Genomic DNA, 27,452 nt, shown 5'->3' with positions numbered 1-27,452 from the left:
ATTTAAATAGAGGAAGGCGGTAGATGATTGGAGGGATTGCCAGACGCCGCACCAATCAGATCACCGGCTGGAACCAGGAAGTAGGCAGGTCTCACGCCAGCCAATCCTCGGCAAGGGATCACACATCCTGCTTAACATGACACAGCTGCACAACACAGCTACACATCTCCAGATAATGGAGGTGGCCTTAGCACCCCTCCCCTTAAGATGCAAACCATAAGTTTGTAACAAAACCACCACCTTACAACTAAGACTATTTTTATACTCTTGATAGAGCATCAGCTAACACATTTTCAGATCCTTTCTTATGACGTACATCCAGGTTGTAATCTTGCACGACCAAGGCCCACCGCATGAGTCGCTGGTTGTGGTTATACATGCGGGAAAGAAACACAAGTGGGTTATTGTCATTGTAATTTACAACTGGCAGAGAACTGGAACCAACATATACCTCAAAGTGTTGTAGGGCCAACAGCAAAGCAAGGGTTTCTTTTTCAATGGTCGAGTAGTTAGCCTGGTGCCTGTTAAACTTACAGGAAAAATAACATACCATTAACATCCTCCTGCAATAGGACTGCACTGCAATAGGAACTTGATTAACTAGTCTAGACTGGAAACTGGAGCCTTGATCAGTTTTAATCACCCGGGGAAGACCAAAAAAAAAAAAAAAAGCGGGAAAGCGAGTGGCAGCGCACATTACTGTGAGTAAATATTGATTTCCGCTTTTAGTTCTGGGCAAGGATCCGACACAGTCTATTATTACACGTTCGAAAGGTTCCCCTATCACAGGTATTCGATGCAATGCCAGCCAATCCTCGGCAAGGGATCACACATCCTGCTTAACATGACACAGCTGCACAACACAGCTACACATCTCCAGATAATGGAGGTGGCCGTAACACTAGGTAATAAGGCATATATTGCAACCGGACATGCCTGGTGCTGAGAGAAAAGGGAAGTTGGACCGCATACACAGGATGTAAGGATGAGCACACACACAGGACACATCTTGTGAGAAGCAAAAGAGGAAGTACTAGGTATGAACCGAACAACACCCTAGGAGACAAGGGGGATAAAAGGTTCTGCACGAGGAGGATCGGGGTTATTCATCGGCCGGCTCTTGGGTTCAAGACTTGCTGATCGATCGACCACATCGGAGCAACTCATCTTTGAACTTAGAATGTCAACTCAAGAGATAGAGCAACGAACAAGCCTAACATCGCAGAAAGAGAAGTCCAACAATCTAAAGCTGAGACGGGAGTGTCGAGCAGAGGAGGATTAACCATCTCCACCCGGCTTTAGGATTCCAATTGATCACCAAGGATCACTCTTTAGTTCACCCTGCCATCAGAGACTGCACTGGCAGGCATGGAAAGACTGTATTGGCCAGTGCACCTCTTCCCTCTCTCTCTTCAAACTGGACATTTAACCCTTCAGCTACAGCCTTCTCATCAGGGTTTGAAATTTAAATAACTATTTTCAATGTCAGAGATAATTAATCTTTATCAGTAGATGTGAATAATCAATGTTGAATCAATATTAAGCTGTGTGCTAGCCCTTCTTAAAATCTTGCAATAAAAAATAACAACTAAAGTTAAAGAATAAATAGTGGACATTGGATTTATGATATCTCTACAGGCAATAATTATTAGGTAGTGTGTTTAATATCTTGAAGGTTCTAACAAGTTACTCTAGTCAAATAAATTAAACAGACCCTTGGGGCTTACTGTCCAAGCCACTAAAATAATCCTAGCAACCACCAAGTGCACAGATCAGTAAGAGGAGAGCTGCCGTTAACGAACGTGGCTAGTGTGGTACTTGGCTCTAGGGCTATTCGGTCAGGTGCTGCACTAGAGTGAGCAGGATGGGCGTTCGGATGAAGGCAGTTAGAAGCCAGGTGTGTCTCCTCGCCACCAGCTTAAACAGTCCTCTTTTTAACCTATAGGGTAATACTCATAGGCAAGAGGCTCGGACCCTTTACAACGGAGAGCTGGTCCAGTACCACCTATACAGGGGTAACTCGGGATCTAACATTACTTATTCATAGCGCTTATGGCTTCGTGTTATCTGAAATAAACTAGTCATGAAAGAGTATTTTTGTACTTTCTTTTTCCTTAAAAAGTTATCTTTTCTCTTTGTCTGATGTTCAAAAACAGAACATGGCTGGTATTCAAATCTTACAAACCAAAACACAACAACAAACATCTCTTTTATTTCTAGAGGTTTTAGTTCATAAAAATGTAACCGGCCAAGAACGATGTTAAGTTGAGCACATTGCAGCGCATTGGATATGTCCAGTATCAATCATCAGGGGCAGCTGGTAGCTCACTGGATCTCTCCCAAAGCTGAGAAAGCTGGAACTGGATCCTCTAAAACAAAGACTTACTCCCAACCAACCTCAGCTACGACGATGCAAACAGAACAACAGCTAGCTGTTTCCAGCTGTGTGTGAGTGTGTGTGTCGGCAATGAGAGACGGTTTCCACCCGCCACTTTTTAGCCGCCTTTTTTATTTGAATCTCCACCTTAAAGACCAGCGGTTCCCAATCTGAGGGTCGGGCCCCTCCGGAAGGTTTTCCTGAATTTTTGGGTAATCTCAAATAGATTCAGATGTTTTTGTAATAAGTGAGATTGAGAACCAAATAATGGATTAAATTACTCTTCAGTGTTTCCCTCTGAAAAGTGGAGCAGACGTATAAAGTATAAATGAGAGAAATTGATGTTGTTGTTGTTATGGACACTTTGAGTAAATGTTGTCTCAGCTACTTTTTGGGCATTTTTTTCTGTGCATGAATTGACGGTCGATCATTTTGTGTTTTGGCGCCAACGTCTCTGCTGCCAACAAACTTCCTGTCTCTCTCTCGCTCACTGTCTCTCTCTCTCTTTAATAGGACTGCTTGCTGTAGGAACTTTCAGTCTCGTCCGTCCAAGCGGCATACTGTAAAATATGGCTCTTGTAAAAAAATGCATTTAAAATAAAAGAGAAACTGGTCGAGACAGACGACCACCCACCTAGAGCCGAAGGATCTGTCCTAGGTTTCTGCCTTTTAACAGGCAGTTTTTCCTTGCCCCCTTCGCCAAGGTCTTGCTCATGGTGGTACTGTTGGGTCACCCACCTAGAGTCGGGGTCTGTCCGAGGTTGCAGCCTCTTAAAAGGAAGTTTTTCTTTGCCGCCGTCGGTTCTGTCCAGACCTGCTCTATTTGAAAAGTGTCCTGAGATAACTTCTGTTATGATTTGGCGCTATGCAAATAAAATTTAATTGAATATTGGTTAACACATATAAATGTATAACAACATGCAGAGGTTTCAATAATAATCAATGTTAGTGAAACCAAATTACAACAATATAAAGAAAATAATCTAATGCTTTCAGGTGCAGCTGAAACTCTCACATGTGGCTTTTCTGCTTTCATTGCCTCTTTTTCATCTGATGAACTATTTCCGTTCAGTTCAGTCTCATAGTTTCCCGCTTATTAAGTGTTTTTGTTGCCATGACTACACTGCCCTGCAAAGCCTAACCGCAGTAACTACGCTGACAATGAAACTGAGAAAACTGCATCAAAGGTTTTTGACTAATGCGTTTTAATTAAAACGGCAGTTATGTGCTTATTAATTATGTATTAGTTATTTTTATATCTTAAAAATCATGACCAATTAATGAATTAATGAATTGTAATAATTTTGGCGATCCTCCAACTTTCCATAGTCCCATCAGCCTCAGCTGAACTTTTATTTAAAAATGTAATTCACAAAAGTGTAAAATAACTCAAAACAAACAAGAGAATAAACAAAAATAACCCATACAATCAGAACATATATCATCAGGCGCAATAACCTGAATAATCATCAAAACATCAAGAATAAGTAGACCAATAAATAGTAAGTAATAATACTGTAAATGTACTTTATATGGAAATACATTTTCAGCCTCTCTAGATAAATAGAAAAGAAAGGATTAGATATACTACACTTAATGTTCATGAAGATTAACCTTCCTCGTCTTTCCCTCAGCTGCACTAAGCAAATGTTGTCATGCTAACCTGCTAAACTAAAGATGGTGGACAGTGTCTTTTTTCAACTTCTGAACTTATGTGAATTTTGTTTTTATAGTAAAAATGAAGATTGCAGCCTTCAATGTCCAGAGACTGGGAATGGATAAAGTCGGAAATAAGGATGTGCGGGAAAAACTTATCAAGGTAAGTCATAATTCATTCAAACATCTCTGATATCTCTGATATTCAGTACAATTACTTATTCAATTTTATATTTTTGTCATGCTGAGTGTGAAAATACAGTGAAAAGGAACTACTGTATATTTGTATGTTGTGCGTTTTGTGTTTGTTTGTATGATGATCAGAGAAATAAGACCTCTGTTCAGGCCAGATTTAAAGAAATGCCTGTTCCTGTAAAAATGATTTATTCTTACAATAGAAATACATAATTAGTATTTGGATCTGTTTCTTTTGTATCAGTATTGATTATCTATTTACCCTTTTTATTGACTAAAAACATTCCTTCACAGTTAGAAATACTGTACATATTAGAATTAATGATGGTTGAATCCCATTTAGCTGCTTCATACTGGTTCATTGTCACAGCTTAAAGGGACACTTGATGACAACCAACCTACTATTAATTATAATAAGTTATTAGTAACACTTTGTGTGTCCCAATATGACAATTTAAATGTACTTCCAGACATGTTCATTGTTCGCTGTTTGCTGTCTTCTGTTGTGGTTGTGTTTGGTGCAGATTGTGTCTCGGTACAGCGTGGTGGTGATGCTAGAGGTGGTGGATCAAACTGGCGAGGCCATGAAATTTTTCCTCCAAGAACTCAATAAGTACGTTGTCCACACGTGGACATGACCTCCACAGGGACGTATTTTGACAGGGCCCGGCACGTATTTATGTAGAACTCAGAAGTAGAAATGTTTTTTGCCAACAGAAGCTTTCATGCAACTGCAGCCAACTAACTATATACATGTTTATGATAATACACAGACATGAAAATGACTTAGAGAATACATATTTATTAATTAGTCCTACTTAATACAGTCAAGAACAAGACGGCTTTGTGCCATGTATGAATTTGAAGTTTATCAGTAGTCAAAGTTTGTTTGTGAAGACACCTTTCTGAATGTGTTTCAATGTTTTTAGAGAAGACGGTGACAAACATGAGATAATAATTAGAGTTACAGTTATTCGTGGAGCAGAGGCAAGATGGGAGAGGGAGTTGGACTTCTGTCTCTATATACAGATTGAATCTAGCTTTTAAATAAACAGAACTAAACAGAATCTCATGATTAAACTAAACAAACTAAAACAAATTCAAAAATTAAATACTGTGCTCCCGCACAGAAACCCATAATGATGATGATGATGATGATGATTAATAAATGCTACTGGTTGAAACTGTGTGAGTGTTTAAGTTCCAGTTGTTTCTGTTTTTTGACTGAAGGAGCGGACCTCATCTGTACGGCATAAGGAGCAGCCAATCTCTGGGACGAAGCACCTACAAAGAGAAGTTTGTCTTCTTCTTTAGGTAAACAGTCAAAAACTCACTCTGGAAACCGACTCATCAGCGTATCAGTGTATGTCTGTCGATTATCGATTATGACACACATATGCATCTGCGTCTGTCTGTGTGTGTTTTTAGAAGGAATGAGGTGACGTTGATCAACTACCACCAGTACAAAGAAACAGCTGAAGACACTCTCGCCAGAGAGCCCTTCATGGTGCGGTTCGAGTGTCTTGATACAGGTACCTGTGTGTGTGTGTGTGTGTGTGTGTGTGTGTGTGTGTGTGTGTTGGTTTTTGTTTGAGTGTCCTGCTAATAGTATTTCTATAGAGGTAGAGAGCTCAAATCCAGAGTTTCTGTTAGTCCACAATTACCAGACATTGTGTAGAAGTTTTTTTTTTTGACAAATTGCTATTACTCTGATTTTAACACAGAATCATCAGTTATTTAAGAAACCTCACCTGACACAACTTTTATTATAGATATATTGTCTAACTAACCCCAGCTTTGATGTTAGGCTATCTGTTAACAAATGGAGCATACAGAAAGTCTAGTGAACCCAGGCTAAACTAACTTGATCTTTGTCCTATCTCATTTTTCAGTTTGTAGGAGGCCCTGTCCAGCATTATTAAAATTTTCTGTCTCCGCTTTATTTGGAAAAAAAACTGTAGAAAATATTTTCTAAATCTGATATAAAAAGCATAACATCATCAGTATAAGGAGAAATAAGAAGAGTGTGATCTGCAAATCTACCCCCTGAGTGTACAAAAGGAAATAATTAAAATATTATTTACATACTTCATTAATCCTTTTTTATGTTCAATGATGAAATACATTTGTTTGCTGGAATAGAAAACATAATATGTATGTTTAAACTTTTGTTAATTTTAATTTGAACTTATGTTACGTTAATCATTCATCCCTCAAAAATTACCACTTAAACACAGGTACAAAGAAACACAAAACTAGCAAAGGTGAAAACATGACACTGGTTCACTCAGGGTGAGGATCAAATATTGCATTCCGGCTGTGCTGACCTCTGCAAATTCCCCAAATATGGGGATCTTGACTGCATAATTTCTGGTTGTGGGGGATTGTGTTCGCATTCTCCACTGACTTTTATGTTGGAGAAAAAGCTGATATAAATTTGATTGTAGCGACTTCCAAGTCAGCACTGTTGTAGTAATGTTCAAGCCACTGAAAAGAGGCTGTAGTAATGTGGTAATGCCATTGGCAGTTTAATGGGTAGGGGAATGGGTGTGGCCTGGAATATTGGCAGACAATAAGACTATGGGAGGCTTACCACGAGTGGAGTGGCTGGGACGTGCCAGACTAAGTTGGCCTGATAATGTTGGTCTGATGTCAGGTGGCACACAATACTGACTTGGAAGTCCAAATAAGCAAACCTTTTTGTAGAGATCTTAGAAAGAATTGGACCTGGTTCTAGGTCACGCCCACTATGTATATTCCAAATGTATGCACATTTGGATATTTCTGTGGAAAATAATGGCCTTTTGATATTTTAAAAAATTTGGCATAAAGGAACACCTGGGAACCTTCCTTGGCTGAGCTTTGTCTGTTTGTGAGACTAAAGAAATCAGAAACCATGGGGATTGAGGCTTAAGTGAAGTTATCCTTAACCTCAGAGAAATTCATTCTCTGCATTTGACCTTCATCCCAAGTAGGAGGAGCAGTGGGCATACACTGTGTGGCGCCTGGGGGCCAACTCCAGATCTGAGCCAGTGGTACTCCACTCAGCAAGACCCTGTCCTGGCCCACACCCATTGTCTCCTGTTCAGCTGGGATGCACCCATGAGAAGGGGATCTGGAAAGCGTTATGTAAGAAATTCAGGGGAAGCTGCTGTAAGCAGGGGAGTGCAAAGCTCCAGCTCATACTACTCAGCTAAGTTGGCCTGATGTTGTCTATGTAGACCAAACAGAGAATTGGATCATGTGACCTTGTTTATGTATGTTCCAAATCTGGTCATGTCCTGTTTGTCAAAAAACTTCTTATGCAACACTACATGCTTGCGGGCCCGAATACGCATGGGGTCTTCACAAGTATAGAAATTAAAATCTGTGTGTATCCAATTCAGCTGTATCTGACATTAAGTTGTGTTTGTGCTTTCAGTTGTGAAGGATCTGGTTCTGATCCCAGTCCACACCAAACCAGAGGATGCAGAAATAGAGCTGGACGCTCTGGAGGATGTGGTTGAAGTTGCGAGAAAAAAATGGAAGTCTGATGTGAGTTGTAAATTAATAGAACAGAGTAAATGATATAAGTATGGGAGCAATAATAACCTATTATTATTATTATTTCATGGGTTTGAGTGGAATGGTTCTGGTTGCACTACAAATCTGCTTACTGTTACTGCAATTGTATGTCAATATAAAAATACTCATTAGTGCCGCTTTGATCTTATTTTGTATTTTATTTACTTTTTGTATCCATTATTCTACTTGTATATAGATGGTAGTTCATTTTGGTTTTAAAGGTTATATATGAAATTCACTTGCCACTGGATGTTACACTAGAGCACCAGCTTCTCTTGTAGTTTGATGCACTGATGATGATGTTTATGCTGATACATTATGTTGATTTTGTTCTGCAGAACATTATGATTCTGGGGGACTTTAATGCAGATGGACGTTACCTCTCCAAGAAGAAGAAGGAAAGGATCAGTATCTTCTCTCCTGACTACCATTGGCTGATAGGTGATGATGTCGACACCACGACAAGTAACTCTACTGACCACACCTACGACAGGTAATATAAGTATGACCGATGAAATACAGTTGCTTTTACTAAAATTTCTGCCTCCACTTTTAAAAAAACAAATAGAGGTGAAAGGATTTTAGTTTGTGGTGTAACATTACATTTAAAGAATTGATATATATGCCATTATCTTGTCAATGTTTCTATAGTTTGGTTTATTATCTTAAACTCTGGATCCATATCAGCATGGCTATATACCTCTAGAGATACAGAATAAGTGTTTGTTAGGTGAATGGGATTACTAGAGGAAGTTCAAAGGCTAAATCCAGAGTCTCTCTGCCAACAGGATTGTGGTGTTTGGAGATGACATGTATGACGCTGTGGTTCCCCGCTCAGCTCGGACTTTCAACTTCCAGAAGGAATACCGTCTGTCTCATGCCAAAGTAAGACTGAGGAATATATAAGACTGTCTTAGATCAGTTGGAAAACTTTCAAATTCACAACATGGTCCTTTAAAAAATATTTATGACTTTTCTTCCAGACTAAAGCCATCAGTGACCACTACCCTGTGGAGGTGGTGCTGAGGAAGAACTAACATGAACAAATGAGCTCCGAAGGCAACCAACGAAGAGAAAGGTATATATCAGTAATTCTTTCACCTGCACTATGTTTGTGTATATGATAAACAAAAGGGTCACTACAAAGTTAATTGAGTATTTTATGGTGTTTAAAGTTCGTGTGTGTAGTTTTTGGTCACCGAATTGGTGCCATTTATATGCAACCTTCTCTCCAAGACATTGGACAACAGGAAAGAAGTACTGAGACCATTTATTTAAGTAAAAGTAGTAATACCACAGTATAGAAATACATTTGACTTCATTCATTCTCAGTTTCCCTGAGTCAGTAACTGTTAAGGAGTTATCGGGTACGTCTGTCAGCCACAGTGTCTGTTTTTACACTAGAGGTCACCAAAGTCTGAATCAGAGCTTTAATGATGGATGTTGATATCAGATGTTCTCTTGTTTCTTTTTCTGTCTGAACTATATTTTCTGTTTTGTGTCTTTTTGTAAATCAAACCTCTAACAGGACATCAGAAGAAGACGGATGTCCCAGCAGACCTCATCATGACACAACATTAGACAATATACGCAGACGCATCGGCAGTTCCTTATATCACTGCTTACTTATTCATAACGCTTATAGCTTCGTGTTATCTGAAATAAACTAATCATGAAAGAGTATTTTTGTGCTTTCTTTGTCCTTGAAAAGTTCTCTTTTCTCTTTGTCTGATGTTCAAAAACACAACAACAACAAACATCTCTTTTACCTCTAGAGGTATTAGTCCATAAAAATGTAACTGGCCATGAACAATGTTAAGTGGAGCACATGTGGCTAATGCAGACACATTGGATATGATAGTGCACTTACTTTAAAGTGTTTTAGAGTCCAGTGTCAATCATCACAGGCAGCTGGTAGCTCACCGGATCCTCTCAAACAAAGACTTACTCACAACCAAACTTAGCTACGACGATGCAAACAGAACTACTGATTCCAGTGCAGTGCAAGCTACTACAGCTCCATATTTCTTGCACAGATATGAGGTTGGTTCATCTAACTGTTGGAAAGAAAGCGATAAGCGTATTTTACTAAATAAAAAGATAACGTTTGTCAGAGCACCGTGGTGTTTGTGGTAAAGGACCAGCAGCACAGACAGACAGGAAGCACTAACAGGCCTTAATCACAGATAGAGACTGTTGGGTGTGTATGCTTTGCATCTGCAGTATGTACACTGTATGTGTGTGTGTGTGTGTGTGTGTGTGTGTGTGTGTGTGTGTGAACTGACTTGCTGTGAACTTCCTGTTTCTCAGAGGTTAAACAGTTGCTCTGCAGAGTTCAGTATCAGTCGCTGTTTGTTGATACGGTAGCAATTTGGGTTTTTGCGTATTTCAACCAGGCTGGTGAGTTATTCTCTCTCCTCTGTTTGTTTTACTTACTTTAATCTACTTTTCTAAACTGAAACTTCCTGTAGAGCAGAAGGAACTGACACTCTTACAAAAAGCTGAATACTTTGAGAAAATAAATACAATTTCAGTTTTATTTTAAAGACTGCAAAGGGAAACTAGAAAACTGTTTGTGTTGCAGCGGAGCGGCATTACTGAACCCAACGTCCAAAACTCAATTATATATCATAATGTTTGATGACAGAAGGAGCATTTTAATGTGGAATATATGAAGCATTTTGTGGGAGTTCTTGCCAACAGTGTGTGTGCAATTCAGTCAAATTCGAAGGTTTTAAAAAAGTAAATTTTCAAAGGCTGCAAACAAGTGTAGTAATGGAAAGTAACTAAAGACGTATTAAGTACAGTTTTAAAGGTACTTTCCATTTTACTTTACTTTATACTTCTCCACTGCATTTATTTTCCATATTAATAAGTAATATATAATATATTTAATGATATAAACGTCTGAAATGAGCTCTTCTGCATACAGTGAGTTCTTTTATTTACTTTAATTTTGTTGCTAATATGTTTGCACCGTTACTAAAGTAAAATTCTGAAGGCAGGACTTTTGTTTATTCCTGCAGAACATTTAAATGAAATCTTTTAACATCTAACTGAAGTTGCCCTAATGCCCCTTTCATCACTCATCACTGCAGCCTGTACTCTCTAGTCAACTGGCCTCAGGCATTGGATCCACAGGTATCACTTCATTTATAAAACCATAATTGGCAAAACCTTCATACTGTATCTCCAAAATCTCCAGCAGTGGACTCCTAAAGTCTTTATCTCCTTCGGCCATCACTCTTTGCAGTTTGCTGACTGGAACCAGCTGCAAAAGTCACTGAAACTGTACATCCTTATTCTGTTATCCTCCTTTAATAACTCAGTTCTTGTGTTAGTTTCTGATCTCTGCACCTGCTTTTGAACATAATCCTTTATGTGTCTCTGCTGTATTCAAACTGTATACATTGTGCTGTTTTATATGTGTTTGTTTGTATATATATATGGTTTTATATTTCAACAAATTATTACTTTTCTACTGGATTCCTTTAACAAACTAAATAAAGTCTCCTGTGTCGTATGTTGAAGCCATTTCCACAGGTCTGATCTAGGTTATAATCTAGAGGCTGTAAAAGTTTCCCACACTTCATCTAAACCACAGTTTCTTCTTTTTTCTGCATCCTTTCTCTATTTCCTTCCCCCACAGTTCAAACAACATGTCACTGATATTCATCCAATAAAACACTGTTAAACATCTCAAGTCACGATGAAGATAGCCGCCTTCAATGCCAAGAACCTGGGATGGAAAAAGGTCACAGACAAAACTGTCGTCCGCTACCTCACCAAGGTTGATCGTAGTTTTTTTTAAACCAATGATAATAACAACATATGTGCAACAGTGTGTGCTGGGATATATAAACAGTGCTGTGTCTGTTACAGATCATGTCTCAGTACAGTGTGGTGCTGATACTGGAGGTGGTGGATAAGAGCGGTAAGGCCATGGAGAAGTTACTTCAAGAGCTCAACAGCACCAGGTGAGTTCTCTGCACTGCGAAACTTTAGAAAAGAGAAGCTTGTTTTCTTACATCCAAAACATTTCCACATTTTCCACAACTCAGAATATTATAATGAAGCCTCAAAGCTTTATAAAAGTGCAGTTGGTTTCTTAGTATAGAAATGAGCTGACAAGGAGCAGTTAAATGAGCTAAATGTTGCTTTAATTTCAGTTTTCAGTTGCTAACAAGATTAAAAAGTTCAACTATGATGCAACTATGATGTTACAAATGAGCTGCTGTTAGAGTCAGACCCTAATGCAGGATGATCAGAGCGAGCCAGTGGCCATTATAGAAGTGAAAGTAATTATATGGAACCAGCCGTGCTATAAAAGATGAGTCATAACAGCCAGACTCAGACAATGATCGACTAAACTGCTTTGACCAAAGTGGTGACAGCTCACAGTGACACACATATGAAAGATTATCAGTGAGCACAAGCATGTAAATGGATTATTGTACAACATAAATGTACAAACTGTAGAGTTATGAGCCAATAAAATGTTTGTATAGAGTATATTGTATAAGTGTTTCATGTTGTTAATGAATGTGAAGGACATCAAGTGTGACACGGGGACACGGTGGAATAAGAGACTTAACTGACTAATATACATACGTAGCAACATACAACAACATCTAAATTATTATAGTTAAATCAAACAGCTCATAGCAACCACATCACCTCCATATACGGTAGTTAAACGCCGCTGGAGCCTCGTCAGTAGTATGAAGTGATTAAATTTATCTCTCAGCTGAAACATGAAATCATCAAAATCATCATCAGGTTAAATAATAAAATTGTTATTATTTTTTAATGTTAATAATAACATTATTAAGCTTTTGTTAATAGGCCTGAGGTTAATAATGAACAGATGAATAATAAATAAATTAGTAAAATAAAATAAAAAGAATCAGAATCAGTTTGAGTTTGTTTATTCTGAGATTTAAAACGATTATAATCAGAATATTTGGCTCCATGTAAACATTGTTATTGTGAACATGAAGCATTAATAAAGCTTCCCAGAGCTGCAAGCGTAGCTACAACACTGATGTCAGGAGGTTTTATTATCAAAAATACCATCTTACAAACATAACTGACTTAACCAAACCAAGTAGCACTGATGCTTAAAACCAAACTGCAACCGTTTCACAGCGTTGACCACGTGTTTATCACTGTTACCATGACAACCAAGATCACCCGACCTCTTCATTGCCAGCAAATACACAAAGATATTAGGGGTTAAGAACTCCAAGGTGAGCGTGTATTTCCGGAAAAGAACGGGCCTTTGAAGCCTTTGAAGCCTTTGAAGCGGTAGACTTTTTGTTTTCAGGATGTCGGAGGACATTTTTCCAGACTGTTGGGATTTCGGAATAATGGGCTGTTGGAACAATGAGCACGTTGCAGCTAAAACCCCCCAAAAAAGGTTGTTACACAAACTTAATGATTAATGATCTCCTGTTGTGTTGTTTCTGTTTCCCTCAGCTCTAACCGAACCCGTCCCTACTCCATAATCGCCAGCTCCCAGCTGGGTCGAGACACCTACAAGGAGCAGTTTGTTTGTTTCTACAGGTACGAGACCCCGAGTGTCACCGTCCACCTCCACATAAAGGAGCAGCTCACTCCTGAAGTAAAGCTGTTAGGAAGTGGTGTGGTGCCAAAGTGTTAGTGTGCAGAATCAGCTTCAACCGCACTGTGTCTTTCTCATGCAGCATGCAAACACCTCATGTCTTATACAATATATGTGTGTGTGTGTGTGTGTGTCACAGAAAGGATGAGGTGACGCTGGCAGCTTGTCATCAGTATGAAGACAATCAGGCTGGAGATGTTGACGCCTTCGCCAGAGAGCCCTTCATCCTGCGCTTCAGCTGTCCGACTACAGGTGTGTGTTTCTGTAGGTGTTTGTTTCCACGTGTGTTTTAGTTTCTGCATCCTCTAACTTTGTGTATTCCAGTTGTGAAAGACCTGGTGCTGATCCCAGTCCACACCAAGCCGGAGGACTCGGAGAAGGAGCTGGACGAGCTGCATGATGTGGTTGTCGCTATCAGGAAGAAGTGGGGAACTGATGTAGGTCCGACAGTCAGACTCTTAAAGACAGTGCCTCAAAAGGGTGAAAGCAGTCGGATTTGTTTCCTTCATAACTCAAAGTAATTCAAAGCAGGTTTGGGAACTAATTTTAACTACAGAAACATTTTTAGCCTCTGGTGTCACAAAATGTTGCAGCACAACTCAGTAAGATTACAGATTTTCATTTAATACACCTTGAAGTGCAATTTCTTGCCATATAGAGCCGTTGATCATAACAAATAAAACTGCTCTTTTACACAACATTAAGTGCATCGTATGTCGACAGTCTTCTTATCAGTTTGGTATCAATATAATCCGTAAAGATGAGCAGTTGTAGCTGCACTTAGTGGGAGAAGAAGTGTTGGTTGGTTGTTTAGATAGCCAGCGTTAGGGTAAAGAAAACACTGAATTTGTCAATAAAGAAACCTATTAAGTCTGTATGATTGTTAAAAATAAATAAAAACATAATACAGATGGAGAATTGTATAAAAAGTTCCTCAAAATATCAATAAAAACTCATCTCTGATCAATATTCATGGCAAATGATCAATTCATCCAAATCTTCTGCAGTTATTGTGTTTAATATTTACAGTTTTATGCATTGAATATAATATTAAATATTCATAAAATATAATTTAGTTAGTGGTCGACAGTCTTAGATTAGGCAAAATTGTGAGTTTAGGTTTTAAATTTAAGATTTATAGGTGTTACAAATGTCTAAAGAGCAGAGTTTTGCTGCCCTCTGGTTGAAAGGTTCAACCCTGTTTCACAGTTAAACCACTGGAGGTCAGTAAAAACAAGATTTTCAGAGTTACTCTTGTTATTTCTTTGGCAGAATATTATGATTTTGGGGGACTTCAATGCGGATGGACGTTATCTCTCCAAGAAGAAGAAGGACAAGATTCGAATCTGCTCCGCTCCCTACTATTGGCTGATAGAGGATGACGTCGACACAACGTCCAGTAACTGTAATGACCACACCTACGACAGGTACGACACGTCTCACTGCAGGTTGCTGTCTTTTAGAATCACCTTTTAAACTGCGACCCATCTTCTTGCCAACAGGATCGTAGTGTACGGGCAGACCGTGCTGGACGCCATCGTCCCCGGCTCAGCCAAGTCCTTCAACTTCCAGAGAGAGTTCAAGCTGACCGATGAGGAAGTAAGACATGTTTGTGTTGATCGGCACAACCTCTCTAAAGGAGAGTCTTTATTCAAAATGTGACTTTGTTTGCTTTCCCAAGACTCGCAGTATCAGTGACCATTACCCTGTGGAGGTGGAGCTGAGGACCAATCAGAAAGCACCGAGACAAAGGAACATGGCTCTGCCCCAAACCACAAAGCCAACGTCCACCCAAAGACGAACCCCGAAGAAAGGTCCACAACACAAACTGTATATAAAGTTTACACTGTATAAATTATCATATCATTTCTTTCAGCAAAGGTTGAACCGATCAATAATCTCACATTCTGACTGCGATTAAATTTCACTTGATCAGTTACAACCTTTGATTAATTATTTAAATCAGTTTCACATAGATACCTTGGGGTCAAATTAAAGTACAATATAACAAGTAGAAGCACTTAATTCAAAAACCTACTTCAGTAAAAGTATATAAGTATTAAAGTATCCCTGATACATTTACACATTATTAGATTGTTAATACTGATCTAGTTACTCAAATGTAGTTTATTACTCATTGACTCTTTTAAAAAGTAATATGACTTTATTTATAACTCCCCATCAACAGTAATTAATTACACTGACGACGAATAAAATCCAGTTTTCTTTGTTAAAATCAAAGTAATGTGATTACTTCCAGCTTCTGAATGTTTCCATCTTCCAAACTTGTTTCCTCCACAAATACAAAAATTAATCCAACGATGTGATTGAGGTTGTTGGATTTCAAATCAAAAGTAATGTTGTAACTAATTATATTTTGGGGGGTAACTGTGATATTATTACTGAAATATAGTTACACTACTAGTTATTAATTATAATACTGAGTGTTTTTTCTGGCTCAACCGCACATTTCAGTTTTGCTCTGTTTGTGTAAACTGAACACTAACAGGGCGACAGCAGATGAAGAAGGCCGAGCCGTCGGCTGTACAGAAGAACAGTAAGAAGAAGGAGACAACCAAAAGGAAGACAGGACAGTCATCAAACACACCGGCCAAGAGAAGACGTTTAGAGAGACGATGAATAAACCGACGTTAAAGTCAGATTTTGCTTCTATTAATACTTTTAAATGTGTTATTAGAGTTAAAAATATGGTGTGTTGCAGCTTCCTGGTTATTTGAATCTGCCGTTGCTTAATCTGGAAGACACAGCAGGTAGTTTACCTTGATAGAGAGTTTTTACTGCATTAATATTGTCAACCATCTAGGTGAATCTACTGTAGCAATGAGGCTTTAATAAAAGTTATTACCAACGCTGTGTATTATATTTTTCTTCAATGGACAAAGATAACAAGTTTAATATACACATAAATACACACACACACACACAGACACACACTGTAGATAAATATAAAATGTCCAGGCGGGGGCTCCCTTCTTCTATCGCTCACTGGGCGCATCAACATGATAAAAAATGGCCAATTTACCAAATTTCTTCTTTTTCTTTTTTCCAACACATTTTGTGTCAGTCTTGATCAACAGTTGAAAACTTTCCTCTGGAACAATAAACCAGCTCGTCTTCACACTTTCCATCAGTATGATAAAAATGGGATAAAAGCTTCTCATATTATGTCTGCAGCACAAAATGTGATTTAAACATCTACAAAATAATCCCAGAATATGTGATTACTGCTGCGGCATAATTATTTGTGTGTTTATACAAGCCAAAGGAAATAAGCACAGCATGTTCTCTCTGTCGGGAACAAAAGGAGAATAAAAACAATATAAAATATATATATATATATAAAATATTTGATACCTGATGTTATTATTAGTTGCTATTATTACTATCACTATCACTATTGCTTTAAGTTTGAGTTAAAATGTCAATATAGTCTCAAGAGTAGAGCTGATCTGTCTTTTCTTTCTGTGCTGCTGTTGTTCAGAGTATATTTGCTCTAGTGCTGTAGTTATACAACACCCAGCAATAAATCTGTACTATGGACTGAAACACACACTCTCACACTGAATGAGCCAACAGCATTCAGCAGGGCGGTCTTACGAAGCTCCACCTCCGTGACTCAACAGTGACAAACCAGTAAACAGTGTTATTCTTCCTCACTAAAGAGGGACTCACAGATTGAAACACAGACGATCAGATTCACCCTCAACTCTCCTCTTCCTCTGAGTTCAGCTACAGGAGAGAAAACTACAACCTGCTGACGCTCCACATACTGAATGTGAGTTTGACTAGAAACTTAAATAAATCTCCAGTGAAGCTGGTAGAGGAGGGAGGAGAGACTGACTGACTTCACTGTTTGTGTTTTCAGCCTCACTCAGAGACGTAATGGATTCAAGATCAGAGGAGTATCTCTGCTGTCCGGTCTGTCATGACGTCTTTAGAGATCCTGTTCTTCTGTCATGTAGCCACAGCTTCTGTAAAGACTGTCTGAAGAGCTGGTGGGGAGAGAAACAATCAAAGAAAGAATGTCCAGTTTGTAAGAGAAAATCTTCAAAGACAGAACCACCTTCAAACCTGGTGTTAAAGAACCTGTGTGAGGCCTTCTTGTTGGAGAGAGACCAGAGATCTTCAGAGGCTCTCTGCAGTCTGCACTCGGAGAAACTCAAACTCTTCTGTCTGGACCATCAGCAGCCAGTTTGTGTCGTCTGCAGAGATTCAGAAAAACACACCAACCATAGATTCAAACCCATCAATGAAGCTGCACGACAACAGAAGAGGACACTTGAGGAAACTCTGGAGCCCTTAAAGGAGAAGTTAAAGGTTTGTGAAGGAGTTAAAGATAAGTGTGATCAAACAGCAGAACACATTAAGTTGCAGGCCCAACAGACAGAGAAGCAGATTAAGGAGCAGTTTAAGAAGCTTCACCAGTTTCTAGAAGAGGAAGAGGAGACCAGGCTGGCTGCACTGAGGGAGGAAGAGGAGCAGAAGAGTCAGGTGATGAAGGGGAAGATTGAGGCTCTGGGCAGAGAGATAGCAGCTCTTTCAGACACAGTCAGAGCCACAGAGGAGGAGCTGAGAGCTGAAGATGCCATATTTCTGATCAACTACAAGGCTGCAGTGAAAAGAGTCCAGCAGCGCCCCCTGCTGGAGGATCCACAGCTGCCCTCAGGAGCTCTGATAGACGAGGCCAAACACCTGGGCAACCTGACCTTCAACATCTGGAACAAGATGAAGGAAATGGTCTCCTACAGTCCTGTGATTCTGGATCCAAACACTGCTCATCCAAACCTCATCCTTTCTGAAGATCTGACCTCTGTGAGACGAAGAGAGGAACAGCAGCTTCCTGACAATCCAGAGAGGTTTGATTGTTACTACCGAGTCCTGGGCTCTGAGGGCTTTAACTCAGGGACTCACAGCTGGGATGTCGAGGTTGGAGACAGTCCAGTCTGGTCTCTGGGTGTGTTGGCAGAGTCTGCGCAGAGGAAGGGAGACATACAGTCTGGATTATGCGGAATATGGTCTGATGTAGATAAACACTATGCACGGTCACTACCGGGTCCAGTCATTGAACTCAAAGTGCAGAAGAAGGTCCAGAGGATCAGAGTGAATCTGGACTGGAACAGAAGAAAGCTGTCGTTCTCTGATCCTGATACTAACACACACATACACACCTTCACACACACTTTCACTGAGAGGATGTTTCCTTACATTCGCATGACGAATAAACTGAAGATATTACCACTGAAGGTCTGTGTGACACTGCAACAGAAAGGTTAGAGATAAAGAGGATGATTGTATTCATAATAATACTTATTTCTTAATGCACCTTCAGTTTGTGGATCCTGCTTGTTTATAATTGTTTAAGAGGGTAGTGATTTAAAAAGCCTTTAATATCTAATGGCTATTTACTCATACTAACAGTTTAAAAAAAATCTTACGCTTTCACTCATGCAGGTCAACTTTCCAGTACGATTAAAGTCTTTGTTTGCCTTTCAATGTGAATGCTCCTTAAAAGTATAAAAGTATCCACAAAAGAGAAAATAAATGTACGATTAAAAATTTTCAATGTGTTAAAAAAATAAAGAAAAATAATCAATATATCAATAAATGCATGTTCGAGCATCCAATCATTGTTCAAATACAAAAGACTTTATTTTAAATTCTTGTAGAAATTACAAAATAAGACATTTTATCTTCACTACAAAAGAACCCAAATATTCTTACATATAATTATATTTTCTTGTATTGAGCAACAAAATCTGCCACTGGGGTAAATAGAGTTAACTTGACTAGAATTATTAAAACTAGCATAAAAATCTGACCACTGAAAGACTGTAAAGGTCCTTAAAACTAGAATAAATGCCATGAATGTAAGGAAGTTGTGCTCATTAAGCTCATAAGATTTCTTTTAAAAATAAGTATTTTAGTCACTTTATTGAGCTAAATTAAAGACACAATTTGCAGCATAATAACAATAAGTGACTTTGTATTAAATTAACCTTTACAACCTTAACCTTTATATTGTTTATAATTTTTTATTAAAACAGTTAAAAACTGAACAGCTGCTTCATTTCCAACACTGGGACACAACGACTTTCTCTTAAACTGAGAAGTTGTGCGAGTGCTCTTACTCTGAAAATAATGAAAATAATCAGATTCCTCTGCTGGGATATTACACAACCATAACTTAACTTAGCTTTAATATCTTATTAAGACAAATGCAAAACATGCTTAACAAGATTATTTTTTTATTATTTTTCTTTTTAGACAAAAATTAAGACTCATTTTCCAGAACAAGGTTGTTTTTTTACTTTTATGAGATTCCTTCTCTGCAGTGTATGTGAAAGCACTTACTGTGTCCAAATAACATCGTGTGTGTCTGTTTACAACATTAAGAACACGTAAACAGATACTCCAGACGCAGACCGTCCTGCAGTGACACACCAGTTTCAGTTCACACGCTGTCGACCTCAACTGAACCAGAAAGACAAAAACAAAAGGAACAACTTCAGAGGAAATGTGGTTTTCCTCATGCAGCCTTGTGGTTTGTGTGTGCAGGAAACGTCACATGTCGACATTGTTGTGTTTGAGCTGTGCAACAGGACAGAGTCAAACCAAGAACAACAAGTGCAGATGTCTGGAGGCAAATAAGGTCTCTGAATGTAACATTTACACTGTAAATCCTGACAGCACATCTTCTTAAAATAAGTAACCTAACATAACTTAATCCTCCAGCTGCCCATTAAATTGTTGATGTAATGACTCAGTTGTTTTAAGTGCATTTTAATTGCGCATTGTTTTAAGTATTGGGGATATAAACTCCAGTTTGTTCCACTGATTCATTTTCTTTAAGTTGTCTTCATATCAGTGCACAATGTAAGCCTGAAAATTAATTGGCTGCTATCAATTAATTATACATGTTTTCATCATACGTCAGCTGTTCCTACAGGTAATTTAATAATTTGCTTTAGTGGAAGAAAACTGAGTAAATTCAGTTGAAGTGGAAACATTTGTATAAAGAAGATTAATTTAAGTGACTTTATTCAAATCAATTCTTGTGAACACATTTTACATAAGTTTGGAGAAATGCTGCATATTATTATAAAATACTAGTTTTAAGTAACTTCATTTAAACTTCACAATAAATTAGTTACTTGTCAAATTAAATGTTTTTTTTCATGCCTAAATTGTTGGAATCAGTTCATGTCATAATGTTTTGCAGTTTAATGTCAACAGCCCTCTTATATGTGTACATATGTATGTTTCATCTGACTCACTGAAGGAATCATTTACTCCTCTACAATCTACATTTGATTATATAAATTACTTATGATCACTTTCATTGATTTTTTTATTGGTTTCACTGAAGCAACCTGTTTAAAAATGACCAGCCATAATAATTGTGAGACCATTTTATATTTTTGTCATTTGTATATATCTAATGGAATTTTATTTTATTTAGTCATTTTTAGGTTTGAAGATCTTTGTATTTAATCAATGAACAAACTATAGCATCACTATAAATTATAATCAATGAAAATGGCCAATGTCTTTTTCCAACTAGGGCCACACGATGTGGTAAAAGTCTCATATTATTATTATCTTGACAGATATTGTGGTTGTGAGAAGATTGACAATTAGTGTGGGAATGTTTTGGGGGTCCGTACCAAACAAACATGTTTCCTTTAATCTGGAGAACAAGGTTTGTGGGTCGGAGCGTCTCTTCAGAACAACAGAATTTCATTATAATCCTGTTTTTAATTTTTCCTTTATCAAAACATTGCAGATTACATATATGACCATATTGTGATTTCAGTAATATTTAGATTAATTGTGCAGCCCTTATTCCAACTTCACAAAAATATGTGATAAAAGTTAAAATATTCTATTCTTCCTTTTATTGGGGAGCCCCTACAACCCACTCAAGGACCCCTGTTAGTTAGTCTCCAGTTTGAAAATCACTGGTTTAGAGAACATTTGCTCAGGCACTGAACTTGTAACCAGGGTGTGAACTACAGGGGAGTCAGAGGGATTTTGTCTCCTCTTAATAAGACATGAACTCCCCTGAAAACATGATTTTTGACATTTTGAGGGGTCTCTGAAATACTGAGAATATGCTATTTTGATCATGTATCTTTCTGTATCTTCACAATCCTGGATAATAAAAACTAATGCATGAGGGTGATCTAATTCACTCACTCGCTTTAACTCAGAGATTTAAAAAACTGCCTGAGTCTTCGCCCTGAACAGCCATTATTCAATGTTCTTCTTTGTAGACAGCATACTGTGAGTCACTGAGTCAAGCACCCACTCTTAAGAGAAAAATTAGCTCCCCTGAAAGCCACACTGCTTGTAACATCCAGCAATGTGAGGAATGACACACACCCCAGTGTTACATGAGCCAACAGCATTCGGTCTGACAAAGCTCCACCCCCGACTCACCAATGACAAACCAGGAAACAGTCTGTTATTCTTCCTCATTAAAGAAAAGACACACAGACGATCAGATTCACCATCAGACCAAAACCAACAACTTCCTCTGAGTGAGTTCAGCTACAGCAGAGAAAAGTGGAAGAACTGCTACTGCTTCAATCTGCTGAATGTGAGTTTGACTAAAAGCTCAAAGTGAAAGTAAATGTGAGTGAAGCTGGTAGAGGAGGGAGGAGAGACTGACTGACTGTTTGGGTTTTCAGCTTCACTCAGAGACAAAATGGCTTCAAGATCAGAGGAGTATCTCTGCTGTCCGGTCTGTCATGACGTCTTTACAGATCCTGTTCTTCTGTCATGTAGCCACAGCTTCTGCAGAGACTGTCTGAAGAGCTGGTGGGGAGTGAAACAATCCCGCCAGTGTCCACTTTGTAAGATGCTGTCTTCAAAGACAGAACCACCTTTAAACCTGGTGTTAAAGAACCTGTGTGAGGCCTTCTTGTTGGAGAGAGACCAGAAAGCTTTAGGGGCTCTCTGCAGTCTGCACTCTGAGAGATTCACTCTCTTCTGTCTGGACGATCAGCAGCCAGTTTGTGTCGTCTGCAGAGATTCAGAAAAACATGGCAGCCACAGATTTAAACCCATCGATGAAGCTGCACGACAACAGAAGAGGACACTTGAGGAAACTCTGGAGCCCTTAAAGGAGGAGTTAAAGGTTTATGAACAAGTTAAAGTGAAGTTTAATCAAACAGCAGAACACATTAAGGTCCAGGCCCAACAGGCAGAGAGGCAGATCAAGGAGCAGTTTAAGAAGCTTCACCTGTTTCTACAAGAGGAAGAGGAGGCCAGGCTGACTGCACTGAGGGAGGAAGAGGAGCAGAAGAGTAAGATGATGAAGGAGAAGATGGACGCTCTGAGCAGAGAGATAGCAGCTCTTTCAGACACAGTCAGAGCCACAGAGGAGGAGCTGAGAGCTGAAGACGTCTCATTCCTGAGCAACTACAAGGCTGCAGTGGAAAGAGTCCAGCAGCGCCTCCTACTGGAGGATCCACAGCTGCCCTCAGGAGATCTGATAGACGAGGCCAAACACCTGGGCAACCTGACCTTCAGCATCTGGAACAAGATGAAAGACATGGTCTCCTACAGTCCTGTGATTCTGGATCCAAACACTGCTCATCCAAACCTCATCCTTTCTGAAGATCTGACCTCTGTGAAACGAGGACACGGATGCAAGCTTCCTGAAAATCCAGAGAGGTTTGATTTGTATCCCGTTGTTCTGGGCTCTGAGGGCTTCAACTCAGGGACTCACAGCTGGGATGTCGAGGTTGGAGACAGTATTTCCTGGAGACTGGGCGTGTTAGCAGAGTCTGCACAGAGGAAGAGACTCATACAGTCTGGATTATGGGTGATATGGTTTTGTGGAGGTAAATACTCAGCGTGGTCGCCACCGGGTCCACCCACTGCTCTCCGAGTGCAGAAGAAGCTCCAGAGGATCAGACTGAATCTGGACTGGAACAGAGGAAAGTTGTCGTTCTCTGATCCTGATACTAACACACAAATACACACCTTCACACACACTTTCACTGAGAGGATGTTTCCTTACATTAACAGCTGGGATAAACTGAAGATATTACCACTGAAGGTCTGTGGTAATATGACTTTATTTGCCTTCCAAGACTCTCAGTTTCAGTGAGCATGAACGCTGTTGGAGGTGGAGCTGAAGACCAATCAGAAAGCACCAAGACAAAGGACCACAGCTCTGCCCCGAACCACAAAGACACCTCGTACTGTTTTACATAAAGGTCCAACTATTTAATCAAACTCCATTTTGGTTTGATTTCAGTTCTTCCAGCAAAGGTTTAATGGATCAATAATCTCACATTCTGACTGCAGTTCAATTAGGCTGCGTTCACACTGCAGGCACAAGTTTATTCACAAAGAATCTGATCTTTGAAGTTCTGATTTGGGCCACTTTATCACTTTATTATGGTCCAAATCAGATGCAGGTCTTTTTTTTCTCCATATCATATCCATAATATCCATATTAATATGACTTTTACGTCACTCTAGATTTACATTTGATCCTGTTCACACTAGAATCTGATACTTCCTGAGGCTTGCAGTGTGAAAGTAGCCTTACATTCATTTCAGTTCCACTCGATCAATCCCATCCTTTCATGTAGAAGAAGCACTCAGATCCTTAACTGGAGTAAAAGCACCAGTTCAAAAATGTAAGAAATCTCTGTTACAGGTGAAAGTACTTCATTCAAAATCCTACTGAAGTATCACTGATAGTTTATCAGTAAAGTACTCATTGTGCAGAAAAATACATTTCCTGTGAGTTTTATGTAACATATGATATTATTACTGATGCATAAGTGTGTAAGTTACTTTTTACTGCTGCAGCTGCTCCAGGTGGAGCTGGTTTTCACTACTTTTATACAGTTAGTTAGCTAGTTCAGTGCAGTGGGGAGCCAAATAGGACTTTTCTAATATAGTTTCAAAGCAATATTCTAACAGACACCAGTTTGTGATAATAACTCGGTATGTTTTCCTCTGTTCTTAATAATATGTACATTTTAGTTTTTATTACTGAGAAACAAGTGGGATTATTCCAGATAACTCAGTATACACTATAAATTCTACAAATAGGCGTAGAACTAATGTCTAAGAATTAATTTGGTTTAAAGATAACATGCATCATCTGGTATTAATATGTGCTTATGTTGTATTTATAAACAGTTATTGGCCAATATTCAGTGTTTTCTCCCCACTCAGGATGTAAAGAGGTCAATATTGGTCGGTCAATCAATCCGTCTTCCTGTCTGACTTCTGTCCAAAATATCAGATGATTGTTTCTGACCTTTTGTGTGGTCCCTACGTCAGGTCAACATGTCCATAAAAATAACGTCCAGACTTCATTAAAGTTCTCTGAATATGTCTTTTCCTCAGTACTCAAGCCTCTATGTGCATAAAAGATATATATCAAAACTTAACACGCAGTTTGTGATTTTATTTACTGAGCAGCACATTCACGGTGTTACAATCAATCTACATTTCCAGCTATGAAACAAAACTAAAACACACTCACACCTGTGAAGCAGAGGAGGTCCAATAAAGCTCCACCCCTCACCCGACTCAGCAATGACAAACCAGGAAACAGCCTGTTATTCTTCCTCATTACAGAAAAGACACACAGACGATCAGATTGACCTTCAGACCAAACTAACAGCTTCCTCTGAGTGAGTTCAGCAACAGCAGAGAGAAGTAGAAGAAGAAGTAGAGGAATTACAACAATACTGCCTCAACCGGCTGTAAGTTTGACTAAAAGCTCAAAGTGAAAGTAAATCTTCAGTGAAGCTGGTAGAGGGGGGAGGAGAGACTGACTGACTGTACTTTCTGTTTGTGTTTTCAGCGCAATGGCTTCAAAAACAGAGGAGCATCTCTGCTGTCCGATCTGTCATGACGTCTTTAGGAGTCCCGTACTGCTTTTATGTAGCCACAACTTCTGTAGAGACTGTCTGAAGATCTGGTGGGGAGACAAAAAATCATGTGAGTGTCCAGTTTGTAAAAGAAGATCTTCGAAGGCTAAACCCCCTATAAACCTGGTGTTAAAGAACCTGTGTGAGGCCTTCTTGTTGGAGAGAGACCAGAAAGCTTTAGGGGCTCTCTGCAGTCTGCACTCTGAGAGATTCACTCTCTTCTGTCTGGACGATCAGCAGCCAGTTTGTGTCGTCTGCAGAGATTCAGAAAAACACGGCAGCCACAGAATCAAACCCATCGATGAAGCTGCACGACAACAGAAGAAGGAACTTGAGGAAACTCTGGAGCCCTTAAAGGAGGAGTTAAAGGTTTATGAACAAGTTAAAGTGAAGTTTAATCAAACAGCAGAACACATTAAGGTCCAGGCCCAACAGGCAGAGAGGCTGATTAAGGAGCAGTTTAAAAAGCTTCACCTGTTTCTACAAGAGGAAGAGGAGACCAGGCTGGCTGCACTGAGGGAGGAAGAGGAGCAGAAGAGTAAGATGATGAAGGAGAAGATGGACGCTCTGAGCAGAGAGATAGCAGCTCTTTCAGACACAGTCAGAGCCACAGAGGAGGAGCTGAGAGCTGAAGATGTCTCATTCCTGAGCAACTACAAGGCTGCAGTGGAAAGAGTCCAGCAGCGCCCCCTGCTGGAGGATCCACAGCTGCCCTCAGGAGCTCTGATAGACGAGGCCAAACACCTGGGCAACCTGACCTTCAACATCTGGAACAAGATGAAAGACATGGTCTCCTACACTCCTGTGATTCTGGATCCAAACTCTGTTTATCATGAGCTGATCCTGTCTGAAGATCTGACCTCTGTGAGAGCAGGAGAGGAACAGCGACTTCCTGATAATCCAGAGAGGTTTGATGAATACTGGTCTGTCCTGGGCTCTGAGGGCTTCAACTCTGGGACTCACAGCTGGGATGTCGAGATTGGAGACGATACAAACTGGTCTCTGGGTGTGTTAGCAGAGTCTGTGCAGAGGAAGGGAGACATACAGTCTGGATTATGGGGAATCGGGTTCCACAGAGGTAAACACTATGCACGGTCACTACCAGGTCCACCCACTGCTCTCCGAGGGCAGAAGAGGCTCCAGAGGATCAGAGTGAATCTGGACTGGAACAGAAGAAAGCTGTCGTTCTGTGATCCTGATACTAACACACACATACACACCTTCACACACACTTTCCCTGAGAGGATGTTTCCATACATTAGTACTGGGAATAAACTGAAGATATCACCACTGAAGGTCTGTGTGACACTGGAGCAGAAAGGTTAGAGATAAAGAAGATGATTATATTCATAATAATGTTTTTTTAAAGGGAAAAAGCACTGAATTTAATTTAACTGCAAACACTCATTTTTCTTTCAGTTATTATTTATGTTGTTTTCATTTTTGTTGTTGTTTAGTTTTACAATTAGGAAGTAGGAGGAAAATGATTTCACTCTGTTTGAGATTGTCATGTTTTTTTAAAAGATATTGTTAATTTAAGTAGTTAATTTGTTCATTATTTTGACATTTGTGTGTGTTGAAGCTGATTTTGACCCAAATGAAGTTTACTGTCATATGCACAGTTAAAAACTGTGATCTTCCTTTGCTCTCCACTGTGAATGTTTGTATAAAGTATCCAATACAGAGAAAATAAATATGTAAAAACAGTATCTACAATAACATTACACAAAGTAAGAAAATATGAAGAAAAAATAAAGAATCAGTTTCTAAATAACTGTTTGTTTGAGCTGCCAGTCATTGTTTGAATCCAGTAAACCAGAACTCTCTGTTGTTTCTCCCTTCAGATAGAAAGAAAGGGCAAACAGATCAATATATAAATGTCAGAATTAGTTTGTTCTCTTTTTTAGATTGTTTTTCTCTACACACTCTGATACAGTAGATGGCAGGATGCACCTTCAAATGTTGGTTTTGCAACACGCGTACAAGGAAGAAATGAAAAAGAAAATATATGAATTTGGTAGAAAAAGTGTGGTGAGGACATTAAGATTAAGAACATATTATCTAATATAAAATACAAAGAGCAGAGTTTGATTTAAATGAGACAGTATTT

At 39.1% G+C, this 27,452-nt stretch overlaps 4 protein-coding genes and 1 non-coding gene across 7 annotated transcripts in view; all 5 read left to right on the top strand.

Moving 5' to 3' along the window:
* Positions 1–9,475, top strand: part of LOC127372512 (deoxyribonuclease-1-like) — a 34,495-nt gene extending 25,020 nt beyond the window's left edge. Inside the window, exons 2-10 of the mRNA XM_051416331.1 lie at positions 4,111–4,196; positions 4,753–4,841; positions 5,459–5,542; positions 5,657–5,760; positions 7,650–7,762; positions 8,131–8,285; positions 8,581–8,677; positions 8,776–8,870; positions 9,321–9,475. Coding sequence (XP_051272291.1) covers positions 4,111–4,196; positions 4,753–4,841; positions 5,459–5,542; positions 5,657–5,760; positions 7,650–7,762; positions 8,131–8,285; positions 8,581–8,677; positions 8,776–8,829 — 782 coding nt within the window. The 3' untranslated portion in view covers positions 8,830–8,870; positions 9,321–9,475. The remainder of the gene's footprint in view (positions 1–4,110; positions 4,197–4,752; positions 4,842–5,458; positions 5,543–5,656; positions 5,761–7,649; positions 7,763–8,130; positions 8,286–8,580; positions 8,678–8,775; positions 8,871–9,320) is intronic.
* LOC127372653 (U1 spliceosomal RNA) lies at positions 6,476–6,631 on the top strand. The gene has a single exon (XR_007886728.1). It is a non-coding gene; the product is annotated as a U1 spliceosomal RNA (small nuclear RNA).
* A 627-nt stretch (positions 9,476–10,102) lies between the features above and the next one.
* On the top strand, positions 10,103–16,284 carry LOC127372508 (deoxyribonuclease-1). The gene is made up of 10 exons (XM_051416320.1): positions 10,103–10,192; positions 11,442–11,582; positions 11,675–11,769; positions 13,271–13,357; positions 13,555–13,667; positions 13,740–13,852; positions 14,688–14,842; positions 14,918–15,014; positions 15,097–15,229; positions 15,925–16,284. The coding sequence occupies exons 2-10, from the start codon at positions 11,502–11,504 to the stop codon at positions 16,053–16,055; spliced, it is 1,005 nt and encodes a 334-aa protein (XP_051272280.1). The 5' UTR covers positions 10,103–10,192; positions 11,442–11,501; the 3' UTR covers positions 16,056–16,284.
* Positions 16,285–17,001: 717 nt separating this feature from the next.
* Positions 17,002–27,116, top strand: LOC127372175 (nuclear factor 7, ovary-like). Of its 3 annotated transcripts, none has more exons than XM_051415649.1 (3): positions 17,002–17,211; positions 17,302–18,680; positions 26,639–27,116. In XM_051415649.1, exons 2-3 carry the CDS (start codon positions 17,319–17,321, stop codon positions 26,666–26,668), a joined length of 1,392 nt encoding a protein of 463 aa, XP_051271609.1. In that variant the 5' UTR covers positions 17,002–17,211; positions 17,302–17,318; the 3' UTR covers positions 26,669–27,116. The 3 variants fall into 3 exon arrangements, with proteins under 3 accessions (XP_051271609.1, XP_051271607.1, XP_051271608.1); XM_051415647.1 differs by lacking the exon at positions 26,639–27,116 and adding an exon at positions 22,576–24,856 and having other exon boundaries at positions 17,027–17,211; positions 17,302–17,753; XM_051415648.1 differs by lacking the exons at positions 17,002–17,211; positions 17,302–18,680; positions 26,639–27,116 and adding exons at positions 21,860–22,035; positions 22,127–24,856.
* On the top strand, positions 25,047–27,116 carry LOC127372176 (nuclear factor 7, ovary-like). Its single transcript, XM_051415650.1, has 2 exons — positions 25,047–25,174; positions 25,276–27,116. Exon 2 carries the CDS (start codon positions 25,280–25,282, stop codon positions 26,666–26,668), a length of 1,389 nt encoding a protein of 462 aa, XP_051271610.1. The 5' UTR covers positions 25,047–25,174; positions 25,276–25,279; the 3' UTR covers positions 26,669–27,116.
* Positions 27,117–27,452: the final 336 nt, after the last annotated feature.

This window comes from Dicentrarchus labrax, unplaced genomic scaffold (assembly GCF_905237075.1).
Source record: "Dicentrarchus labrax unplaced genomic scaffold, dlabrax2021, whole genome shotgun sequence".
Lineage (NCBI taxonomy): Eukaryota > Metazoa > Chordata > Actinopteri > Moronidae > Dicentrarchus > Dicentrarchus labrax.
This window is presented reverse-complemented; position numbering and strand designations above follow the sequence as displayed.